Source organism: Hirundo rustica, chromosome 13 (genome assembly GCF_015227805.2).
Source record: "Hirundo rustica isolate bHirRus1 chromosome 13, bHirRus1.pri.v3, whole genome shotgun sequence".
Taxonomy (NCBI): Eukaryota; Metazoa; Chordata; class Aves; order Passeriformes; family Hirundinidae; genus Hirundo; species Hirundo rustica.
This window is the reverse complement of record NC_053462.1, coordinates 9,984,523-9,996,803: the sequence shown is the minus strand read 5'-3', so window position 1 is coordinate 9,996,803 and position 12,281 is coordinate 9,984,523. Positions and strand designations below refer to the sequence as shown.

Genomic DNA, 12,281 nt, shown 5'->3' with positions numbered 1-12,281 from the left:
TCTCCTCTAGCCCCTTTGGATACTGGAAGGCTTTGCACACACCTCTGCCTTACAGTTATTTTTCCCTTCATGGGCAGGTGGGGTGAGGACAGACAGACACCTGCTTTGTGAGACTGGATGAATACTACTCTTTACCACCATAGAAATCCAGGATTATCAATACCAGTCTGTCCAGACAGTCTTTAAAAAACATCTGAGACAGATCTAAGGATCTGTTTTATTGCTAGTGTTTTAGTGGATCAAATTACCTTCTTAGCACCATTTTTCATTAACCAGTTCATTATCTGTAGAGAAATCTCTTTGTATAGCATTTTATCTGGGAAGAAAAAAAGTGTGGAAAATGTACTAAGGGGAGATTTAGTTTATTAACATTTCACTGGAAGGGTGACATGTATCCTAATGTACCAAGAAAATTCTAAGTGTGATTTTTATATTTTTGTTAGAAGAGGGTTCAAAAATCTACCTAAAGATAGGAAATATATCGCAGATGAAGAAAAAAGTGAATGTTGTGAACATATAAATACTGTGCCAAAGGAATCCAAAGCCATAACAGAGGTTTGCTTTACATACTTCTAATATTAAAAAGATCATACCATGGGTAACGTGCTAAGAAAACCATAATTCTGTCAATATTATAAGCTGTGTTATAAAATGCTTGACAAAATACAGAGGATTATTGGGGGGGGAAACAGCAATGCATATAACTGAAGAAAAACTCAGCAGCAAAGTGTTTCTTTACTGATCTGGTAGTTGAAGTAATATTAGGTGTGATGTATTTAAAAAACTAGGCTGAAGAGCCAGAGGTGTGAACATCGTCTTGAAGTTTGTTGTGTAGGTTATACCATCCAGAGGTTTTGAATAGTGCTGCATTTTTTCCTTTTATAACTAGTATTTGTACTGGTGGGGTTTTTTACATGTATTACATGGGTTTTTTTCAATTCTCCTTTCTAACTATTTTAATGCTTTCAATGTTCACAAAAGGAAAATGCTTTTGCTGGAGATAAGAATCAATTAGATTAAGGTAAAGGCATAATGGTAGTAAACTGCAGCTTAAAATCTAATACATTAGTTTAATTCTTGATAAAATTTTATCACACACTTTGATTCTTCTTAAATAGCTGTACATGAATGTCAGCATTAATTTTTTAAATAATTCAGGCTCACAGGTGTTTATGTTCTATGTTTATTGTTGTCTGCAGTTTTCCTGCTTGAAATGGAAAATGGTCTCCTGTAGCATATTAGATCATTGCTATCAATTTTTGCCAGAAATTCTGATCCCTTCTTATACTGGTATCACTATTAAGTAGGACAGTATTTCATTTTGGTGGGGGAAAAAAATAGTTTAAAAAAACTTCAATTTTTTTTTTTTTTATAATATGAATGTAGAATTTCTTAGTCCCCTCTGCTAGTCTTCTCAGTTTGATAATATCCTTTATTGACATTTCTCCCATTTTTACAGCCCTCTTGTATTGGCTCAGAGTTGAATGCACCTCTGTGCTGCTCCGAATTTGGTGGCCAAAGTCCTTTATCTCCTCCTTTCTTCATGCCCACAATACTGATAATGCTGTGTCATATCCCTTGACTTGAAGAGTAATTGTATTTAAATTTACAAACAACTATATCCTTTTGGACTCCCTGACCAACCTGTGTTGTGTTTAAAAACCTTTCTTCAGAAGTTTTTGCCAAGATGGTTTAAACCAGCTGGGGCAGGGAGGAGAAGAATGCATTACTCAAGTCTCACCCATTTATTTTGTTTCCTTTTTCTGCTATGATCCACAATAGCTGGGACAGTTTTCTCTTTTCTAGACTGAGACAGACCACAGTAATGCAGACAATCTCAGCAAGTGGTTTGCCTAAAAGACAAACTTAAAAATACAGAAAAAAGGTTTGATTGGTTCCTCATCTTGTTACCCTTTAACCTAACATATGATTTAAAATGTCTGAAGTGAGACTGCATTTCAGCTTGGTTGCTTTATTTCTGTTCGATTTTTGGGGAATAAGGCTGAATGAGAAACATAAATCAAACCTCCCAGAATGTAATGAAACTCCTCTAATATCTGGATTCTAGCTTTATATATGGACTTGGTTCTATTATGGCCCTGAATTAAACTCTTTGGATCCAGAAATCTATAAATCTTGAGGAAGCTTAGAGTATTTTCTGAATTTGGCCATATTTCTGTCTGGCATGTATCCTTCTGAATGTAGAAAGGACTTATCTGTTGTGTGGTACAGATATTCAGAACCCTTTGTTCTTTTTATCTTAAAACAAAGAGGTTTCACAAGCAAAGATTTGCTAATTAATTCAAGTCCTTCCTTGACACACATAGAATTTCTTTAATTACATCATTTCTGGAGGATTTAATGAAGACTTACTTGAGTTTCTCTGAAACCTTTTCTCAAGGGATTCATAGCATTTCGGTTTTCTGTATATCGAAGAGTTTGCACAGAACACATTAAAGGAAAACCCATTTGCCACTGCTTTTCAGCATATTCAGCATAGGGACGCCTCAGCTTGCTTGTAAAATCTCAGCAGCTTCTGTTACAATGGAGCAGCCCTTATTCAGTGAATTCAGAGTTCAGTTTGTGTTACGGTAGTTTAACTTCACTGACTTCAACAAATTTCGCAACATCATATAGAAGAGTGGAAAACTTTTTTTTTTCCAACTTTCAGTGTGGCATTTTTATATTTGTCATTGTTTTTATGAACTTCACAAGGACAAATTGTAAAACTTGTTATTAGGCTGACTAATGGGATAAAAAGAAAATTTTAGACTTCTTGTGAAACTGATTATGTTTTTCTCAGCAGATTTTAGGTGACTATTCGCATTATGAGCACAATTCTGTCTAAAAATAAGTTCTGTCCACTTCTTTATGGGTTTATTGAGAACAGAAATTTCCACACCATTCTCCCTTTAATGTGACCACAATGGGTAGTCATAATTTGTCCATTTATAAAAAAGAATAAAGTAGCAAATTGGCCACCATAAACTGTTAGTATATCCACTTTTGCTGACATGTTTATTGTAGTTTGCAATATGCATGATGTTGATTTTCAAAAATGTTCCATTTTCTTTTTTAAGAGTATGAATTATAATTTCATGAATCACAAAAATCAAGACTGTAATACAACTCAGGAGTTGGAAACGCTACATAGCACTCATCTATGTCAACCTCAAAAAATGGGGATGTTGAAATTTTCGTAGTTTGAATAAAAGCCTAAACCCTTCTATTCATCATACAGCTGAAGCCGAGCAGGTCAGATAGTTTTTTATGCGTCTATGTAATGAGCAAAAGGCAGCTAATGAATATTTCAGGAAATGTTTAGAGAAAACCTAGAAAGGGACAAAAATGTAAATTTTAGTGCCCCACCTGAAACCTTACACGGCACAGAATCTCTTAAAATAAACATATAACTTTGCCTAAAGTCTGAAGGTATTTTTAACATTTTGTTTTTATGGTATGTTTCAAAGGAAACGAAACGAACTTGACTCCAAAAAACACATCTAGGAATTAAAGATGGCCCCTAATGAAGAGACAAAAGAATGAAAAAAGCAGAAGCCTTTGCAGCCTTGAAAGTAGAGTTCAAAATATCATCCCTCTTACAAAAGATTTCCTGAAAATAGGCTTGTGGAGCACAAAAGTCAATTCTGGAAACGCGAGAACTCTGAAAGCAAGTCCAGTAGTCGGCACTTTCAAAAATAAATAAAACCATCAGGCAACAACTGTATGCTAATTGCATTTAAGAAATAAAAGACCACCTACATAGAAATAAAATAAATCTCATTAGCGGAGCTAAAGCAGATAGTTGAGATTCAAACTCTGCTAACCAAAACCTTTAGGCTGGCCAGAAAGAGCTTATGAAGTCGCTGCCATTTTCCTTGGGATGGGGGCGAGCGGTGCAAACCCGCTCTGTGGCCCTCACTCAGCTCTAGTGGCATTTCCTGTCAGAGCTGTGCCCTCACGTCCAGAGCAGCCAAGGATTGTTCTTGCTGGATGAGCAGAGCCAAGGCGGGGAGAAAGGAGCACCCAGAGCAGTCGTGTGCGAGGGGCCAATAGCTGAGGGTGGTACTAAGAAATCCCACAAATCGTGACAGTGTTGTTCTGGCCAAAAAAATTCCTTTATTTAACCATTTAATTTGTTTTATGAAAAATCGGCTTTAGGAAGGCATACCACTGCACTCTTGCAATCAAGGAAGTTAAACATTTTATGACTTTTAGGCAGGACAATAAATTTTGAAGGTTTTCAGTAACAATAGCGAGAGGCCTGTAGGTCCATCTCCTGAAGCGGCTCACAGAAACCATCCTATTCCCTCTAGAGGAAGTATTGAAAATCATTTGCAGCCAGTGACCCCTCTCTCCCCGCTGGCCATCATCGGGTTATAGATCTTCAGAAACAAAAGCTGCCCAGGCCTTCACTCACTCTCTCAAATGGTCTTCTGAAAATAAATGAAAAAAATAAAAGAATTTTTAAAATCAAGGCTATTCAAAGCTCCTCATCTATTTTGCTGCTGACATAGTTAGATTGGCTGTGGAAAGATTGCAGAGGAATTTGACTGGATATATTTGTAGGGCCAAGGCCTGACCATAACCAACTTGAAAAAAGCCCAATAGGTATTTTTTCTTTGACCTTTAACCCTTTGTCCTCAAATTATTTCATTCACAGTTAGTATTTGGCTCTGACTAAGTTTATGATTCAGCTGTGGAGCTTTAACTTAATCTGACAGAAGTTCTGTAAATCCTTGCTAGATGTTTTCGGTTCTGATTTTAGCTCCTGTTTTTGGTTAGACTTTTTAATTCAGCTATGGAAGTTAGGGCTTTATGTTCCTAAATAAAATTAGGTTCAACTCTTCATTAAAAAACTTCTTATTTTTGCAGCTGCTATAGATGTTTAATTTTTAGATTTATTTTCCCTCAAGTACAGGGTCTTGTCTGAATTCTTTTCTAGATAGAAGCCTGAAAAGGAAGAAGACAGAAAAGAATGTTCCCAGAGAGAAAGTCCGTAGAAAATGCTTCAGCATTTAATCAGAACAGTTTAATTTTGTTGATAATTGATCAGTAGAACACAATTAAAAAATTCTGCTCGATGTCAGAACAGCTCAGCCAACAAAAATAAATACATGTATTTGTCACAGGAGGGACAGATAAGAAACCAGGAAATGTAGAATAATGTGAATAAAACTTTCCACCATATGGAATTTGGCAAAAAAGAAGGTATTTAATAATATTCCTGAGGAATTTCTGTAAGAGCTTCATACAAACCTGCTTCAGTGTCCCTTGAAAAATTAATTTGGATTTTTAAAAAAATACCCCACACATTTGGCTTGATCATTGGCTGATAGAATATATTTTTGTTCCCACCCCAAATCACACACAGCTTGGCTGGAAAGAAGACAGCTGCTTGGGCACTAGTTGTGTTTCGGTCTGAAGTACATCTAATCTTTATTGAGTTATTTGATCCTCGTGTGCCAAGTGCAGAAAGTTGGGCTTTAGTGGGAAGAGAATTTTTTTTCCTTTTAATATCAATGTGTCATTTTGGCCAACAAAAAAAAAGGGGTTAGGAGATGATAGCAGTTCTCAAAATGCATTAGACTAAAAATTCAATAAATATATCCAGTGTGTCTTGTATGAATCCTCACCAGTTTGTTGCTTCTACAGGAAGCACTGCTATTGGAAATCAATCTCGAGCATTTTAATGATCAATTGATTCTGAAAGCTCCTCAGTGTCTTCTCATCTGAAGCTTAAACACTTTTTACTTGTCTACAGTTTTTCAATTATGAGGTCTGACACCTATGATGAATTTTGTCTAAGTGCCTTAAATTAGTCATGAGATTTGGGCACTTTCTCTCTTATGTGCAAACTCTCACTATTTATTATTGTATTGCTTGAACGCTTTGCGGGGAGTATGGCCTGGGTAAATCCACGTTATGCTGAAATCAGTGACCAAACCTGCAGAGGCTTCAGGAGCTCCAGAAAACGTTCACCCATGGGTTTAACTGGTCAAACAATCGTAGGTGACCCAAGAGAAAACACCTGCTCAGGCAGCAGCGGTTGCCAGTGGAGCAGCTCCAGCTTTCCCTGCTGTCCGAGGCAGGGCAGCACTGCAGTCCATTGCAGGGGGGGCTGCACAGGAGGTGTCTGGGCACTGCCTGTCCTCGACACAGTGACAGCTTCTCTGTAAACCCGGGTTGGTGGGGGAGGCTGCGGTCTGTCGTGTCTCAGAGAATCTCAATTACTTGTGACACAAGTCCAAGGCCAGAGTACAAGAGATAAGATCAGTACCAGAATTAATCTCTTGTCTCTATTTTATGAGATATTGAATCTCAGAAGAGCATTTGATGAAAGCACTGGCTGAACTGCAGAGCTGAGGGAGGACAGATGTGTTGGCAGCATTGCTTGGCAGCGCTTCCTCTGCCAGTTCTCCATGCTGTGGGAGAATCCGTCAAACAGGGCTCTATCACAGCCAGCAATTCACAGTTTTACATTCCCCACTGTTGTCCTTTCTGCATTGTCAACTAGTCTCTCTTATCAATACCTAACCTTCAATCTCAATTTAATGTGCTGCATGATGCACAGGTTTCATGGCATTGTCTTACCAGTCCAGTTTTCATGCTACTGGCACTTCTTGGTGTAAGATCTTTTCTAAAGTCTGTTTTTTCTTGATGAACTTTATAATGACAAGAATCGGGGAGCACTACTTCAGTCCTGCCCAGAACAACTATGATTTGCAAGGTATCTTTTTTAAGAATAGGATACTCTTGTGAATGTTGTGTATCTTTAACTAGATCTGGTTGGGATTTAGCACACAAATAAGTTTCGTAGTTAGCTGAATATACAAATCTTTCACTTGACTGAGGCTGTAGTGCAGCAGTTGCTCCAACATATCAAGATGTTATTAAAGAGACACATGGACTCAGTGAGGAATTTCAGAAGGATTATACTGACTAAGTACTCAGCAGTTGCTAAAATAAAAGTTGGCATTCAGATCATATTAACTAGAAACCAATATTCCCGAAAATGTTATGTAAGTAATTATTATATATTAGGTTGCCATATGTCTGTGTGTGTGTGTGCTGTGTCCAAGACAGCAAACGTCAAATGCACGGTGGTGATCCCCTCCCGTTGAGTGAATGGTAAAATTGCTCTCATGCTATTTCAGAGGTTGAGCATGTTCCTGTGTACAGAGACACAGTCAGCAAATGCAGTGATGAAGATGTACATGTCAGTGGGATTACCATAATACAGAGCATTAATGTGGCACCAGGCAGTGATGCTGCACCCGGATGTCTAACAGTGTCTCCATTCCAGATCCTTTTTGGAAAGGTTTAGAGCCCATTTACTGCACACTAAGATTAAACTTGTGATTGAATGAATTACAGTCAGGCCTTGAGATAAAATTACACTCCATGGGTAATCATAGCCTGTGCTAACCTTTATTGGGTGCAGGGGTAACAGTGACAAAGGATGAGGAAGCGCCTGAGGTACTTAAAGACTGAGGCAGAGAAGGCATTAATAGTAAGAGCAGTTGTTCTCTGGGTACCAAACTGCCCCAGCTGGAGGAGAGGGACAGGGATCAGAATGAAGCACCTGTAATCCAAGGGGAGATCGTCAGTGACTTCACTGCCACTTAACTTCAACACTCACAAGTCTCTGGGGCTGGATGGATCTACCCAAGGGAACCGAGAGACCTGGTGGAAGTGGGCCACTCCATCACTTCACTTACCAGCAGTTTCACCAGGGAGATTTAGATTTACATTGGATATTTGGAAAAAATTCTTCATGGCAAAGGTTGTCAAGCACTGGAACAGGCTGCCCAGGGCAGTGGTGGAGTCACCATCCCTGGAGGGATTTAAAAGATGTGTAGATGTGGCACTTGGGGACACGGTTTGTGGTGCACTTGTCAGTGCTGGTTCAGTGGTTGGACTAATGGTCTTAGAGGTCTTTTCCAACCTAAATAGTTCTATGATCTGATTTACCAATTAGCATTACTTTAGCTATAGAAGAGATTTTTAAAAGGTAATCAGGAAAAGCTACTAAAGATACAGACCTGGAAAGTCTTGCTTAAGCAATATGCTTTAGACTTAGAAATTTTCATCAAAATCTTCTTGCTTTATTGTTAGAGATGCTACTAATATCTTTGCCCCTTATCATTCTCATGCTCTGATCATTGGGGAGTTTTACCATCATATAGAAACGTGTCTCTAAAGGTTTAAAAAGCAAACAAAAAGAACCCCAAAAGACTTTTCTGTTTGTTTAAAACGAAACATTTGCTTCCTATATATAGTGAGTAAATAAAAATGCCTGAGTGCCGTTTTTATGTAAATAATTTAAATTCTGTAGGTCTTTCCATGAAAACTATGTCTAAATTTTCCTGGGAAAGAGATTCATAAGAAGTTTAGAACTTTTGGGTTTCTTCTTTTATACTGTTTTCCTTTTATATCTGGTTTCCTTTTGTTTATGAAAATATAATTTATAAGATTCATTGTCAGAAAAATTTTGGAATGTACTGCAGCCTGTGTGTTTTGGGGAAGATTCTATGACTTTGTGTGTCATGCTTAAGTTAAAAAAGAAGAAGAAAAAAACCACCATAATATATTTTTATTCTGTTCATACACTGATTACTGCTTCCATTAATCCAGCTGAACTAAAGTTCTATGCAAATATCTTAATGAGAGGACTGGTATTTACTGTATTCTACTCCACTTTTATGACAGGATAATAAATAGGAACTCACTGGAGTAAGCTCAGGATTGTATTTCATTAGGCAGTTAGTAACAAAGTAATGGCAATATTTTCTTCAAAATATCTGTGGTTATCTTTAAACATTGTTGAAGATCCTTACCTGATTTTTACTTTTTGGGGTCCTGTATTTACAAATTTATTTGAATGCACAGTATATCTACTGTACATTACAAATGGGTTACAAGATACTAAATTTCAAAGATGGCAATAGGCAATGTTTAAGATTAGCCCATTCTATAATGCTGCTAATTGTTCAGAACTGTTTCCTCTCTCCTTTGCTTTCCCTTCTCACATGCATCTTTTTAACTGTCCTCCCTCCAAATCATCTTTTCACCTCTTCCCCTTGTGCCCAGAGCCCATCGTTTTCCTCGAGTGTTTGATTTACTTGACCCAAGCACTCTGTTCCACTTTTCCTGGTTCTTAGAAATAACAGATCCTCTCTACTGATATTACTGCCATGACATATCCCTCTGAGGTTCCTGAAAAGATCTCGTAGTTTGCATTGGCTGTCATTCATCTGCCGTGCTCAGATTTGGCAGAGTCTTCTCACAGAATTAGGAGCCTCTGAGAATTTGGGTTTGGCCTGAATTAGCATGGGTAATGTACAGAAAATCTGAGAGATCTCTAATTTGATGCAGACTTCTGGACATTAACTTGTGCTTAGCATCACAAAAACGTGCCCAGAGCCAACTCTTGCTGTGTCTTTTATGGCTGCAAGGGCTGTGACACGACCAAATCTTCTCTTTGGTTTTCTTTGGAGAGAGCAGAGAAGTGGAAGTTTGTGCAAGAGAGAGGCCACAGGAGCCTGACTTTCCCTTTGGGAGCAGGGTTAGGACATCTTTGGGGGAATCCTGATGTGCAGTCCCCTTTCTGCAATCACAACCATTTCTCCTGCTGAGGAGGCAGGTCGTGAACTGTGGGTCTGCACTGCCAGAGCATTTCCAGGGGATGGCAGGAGCAGAAGGTGGGAGCAAGGTCAGGATTTGTCAGTAATGTCAATGACATTTTCCCTGAGTCCTGCCTAGAACTTACTTTTGCTTAATACAACTGAGTAAATTCTCTCATTCATTATTCCTTACAAATTAAAATTGTCTTTTTACATGGTCAGTGGATTATATTTAGTCCTTTCTAATAGTTTTGCATAAAATGCAAATGTTCTGTGATGCAGATGCACAGCTGGGACTCAAGCATGAAAGTATGGTGCTTGGATAACTCAGAATCCAACTTTGCTTCATTATGTGCTCATTCACTTAGGTTGTCATATCATACAGCTCACGAACAGCATTCATTTTTATTGAAACTTTCATGCCTGCACAAAGAAAACTGTTCTCCTAGTGATATTTCTTAGGTATCTTATGTAATACAATGTATTCCTAATGATTTGCTTTGGCCTGCAGGTGCTCCTCCAATATTATCATTAATTACAACAGTAATTATCCTACTTGTGAAGAGTAGAAAACTTTGAATGTTTAGCAAGGTCTTTCCAATTTTTTGAATGCTTCAGTTTTAATCTTCCCTTTTTATACAACACTCCAAAAAAAACCCCAATGCCCAGGACCTGAAGAGAAAAAGCACTGAGCAGCCCTGCAAACACTGCAAGGTCCCCTCCCTCCACTGAGGCAGCTCATTGCACACCTGGTCTCTCTTTTATTACAGTAAAGGGAAAAGAAGAGAGAGACACTGTAACAAATAATCATCTTTATTTCAATTTCAGTTTTCCCTGTCAATACATTTTAGTAAATCAATATTTATACTGAAAGATACATTTAATATGGGGGGGGGAAAGACTTTTATAATCAAAGAGTTTTCTTTTAATTGCTTCTTCAGAAATATATTTTGATAATAGCAACTGCTCATTACCATACAAACCAGAAAAAACATTCATTTACTGTGGCATGGGAAGTACTGCCAGTTCTACATGCTCTACATAGTTTCTTTAAAATTTTTATGTTCTTCAGGCCTCAACAAAAACCAAAGCTCCTCTTCCAGGTTTGGTAGCAAACAGACTGTTATTCTCCACTGCTAACCTTTGGCCATCTGTTTGGTAATAAGCTTTTTTTACATTTTTTAGGAAAGTGTTCAGGTTGTCAGTAGGCACCATTGACACAGTGCAGCCACCCCATCCAGCTCCAGTCAGACGTGACCCAATGGCCCCAAATTGCCTAAAAAAAAAAAAAAAAGGGGGGAAAAAAAATCATGTAAAATAAACTAAAAAGAGGTACTTTGTCATATGTAATTTTTTTATAGAAAACTCAGATTGTTTTGAGTATTCCTGTGTCATCAGACTGTTCTGATGTTCACTTGTATGTAACGTTGCAGCAATTTTCAGTTACCCTTTTGGACCAAAGAAAAGTGCTGACGCTTTAAACTGCAATACAGTAATTTCTATCAGTTCCAAAAGTCCCCCTGTTTTGTAATGCTTCAGCATCAGCTGTTTTTAGGATCACAGCACAGCTGAGATGAAGAAAGCAGGAGAAGAAAGGAATTGTGTTAGCAACATTCATAAGACATCAGAAGTGAAAACAGAAATACATGACAAAAATAACAAAAGAGGGTTCATAAACTAATTGCACAGGATGTAGGCATGCAAGCCATTTTCTAATGTGGCAAAGACAAATATCTCTATTCTTCCAGGACAGATCTAAACCATGCTGAAGATTCACAGGCTTCCGCAGGACTGCTGAGCATGCCAGTCAAGAAAAGGAGAGTTCAGAGATTCTCAAAAAGTAATAGAGTCACTGCACTCTGTATAAATAAACTCACATAAACTTCTGTTCATGCTACATGGACAGAGTTGGGTATCTCTCTTTTGAGGAACCTCATGAACACAAGACTGACAGCGGTAGAGGTAAAATACGAATGTAGTCCCGAAAGAAAAAATGCTCTTAATGAGGAGCGTGAACAGAAAGAACAATGACATGTGAAATATAAACCATTCCCAGCCTCAACATACTGGCCTGCTAGAAATGTCCTAGAGCAAATCCCATGCTGTTACGCTGCAAGACTCAGATGCCATCTCATTAGAATTTGGAATTGTTTTCAATAGTTTCCTTACCTGTGTTCCTAATCTTTACTTAGAGAAAGTAGGAAAATACCATGTGATAAATTACTTTGGGGCTTTTCTAACCTAGTGAGAACGGATCCAGTCAGATTCAGAAAACGCATCTGAAATCTTATTCTTGTGGGAGATCTAATCTGACTTACAAACAAATACTTTTGGTGTGTTTCCAATAGCCATGCACAGCGATACTCACAAGCCCTAGAATATGTTAGAGGGAGAGACGACATCATGTGAATAGCATTGGAAAATGACAGTTCATTTGGAGTGGGCTGTTGTAATTTTTCATGTGTGCATTGTATGTTAAATGAATCTGGTGTAGTGCTGAGTTAGTAGAGGTTAGGTCATATTTCAAGCAAGTACTTGCATATGTGTTTGATTCTAAACACACATTTCTTCTTGAACAGAAACACTTTCTTCAGTGTGTCTGTGTGGTGCCACCCTTCATATTGACTCGATTTTATGTTCATTCTGCATTTCCTG

General features: G+C 38.0%; 1 protein-coding gene across 1 annotated transcript in view; it reads right to left on the bottom strand.

Annotated features, from left to right (window-relative positions):
- Positions 1–10,423: 10,423 nt before the first annotated feature.
- Positions 10,424–12,281, bottom strand: part of GALK2 (galactokinase 2) — a 45,722-nt gene continuing 43,864 nt past the window's right edge. The window contains exon 10 of the mRNA XM_040077618.1: positions 10,424–10,902. Coding sequence (XP_039933552.1) covers positions 10,695–10,902 — 208 coding nt within the window. The 3' untranslated portion in view covers positions 10,424–10,694. The remainder of the gene's footprint in view (positions 10,903–12,281) is intronic.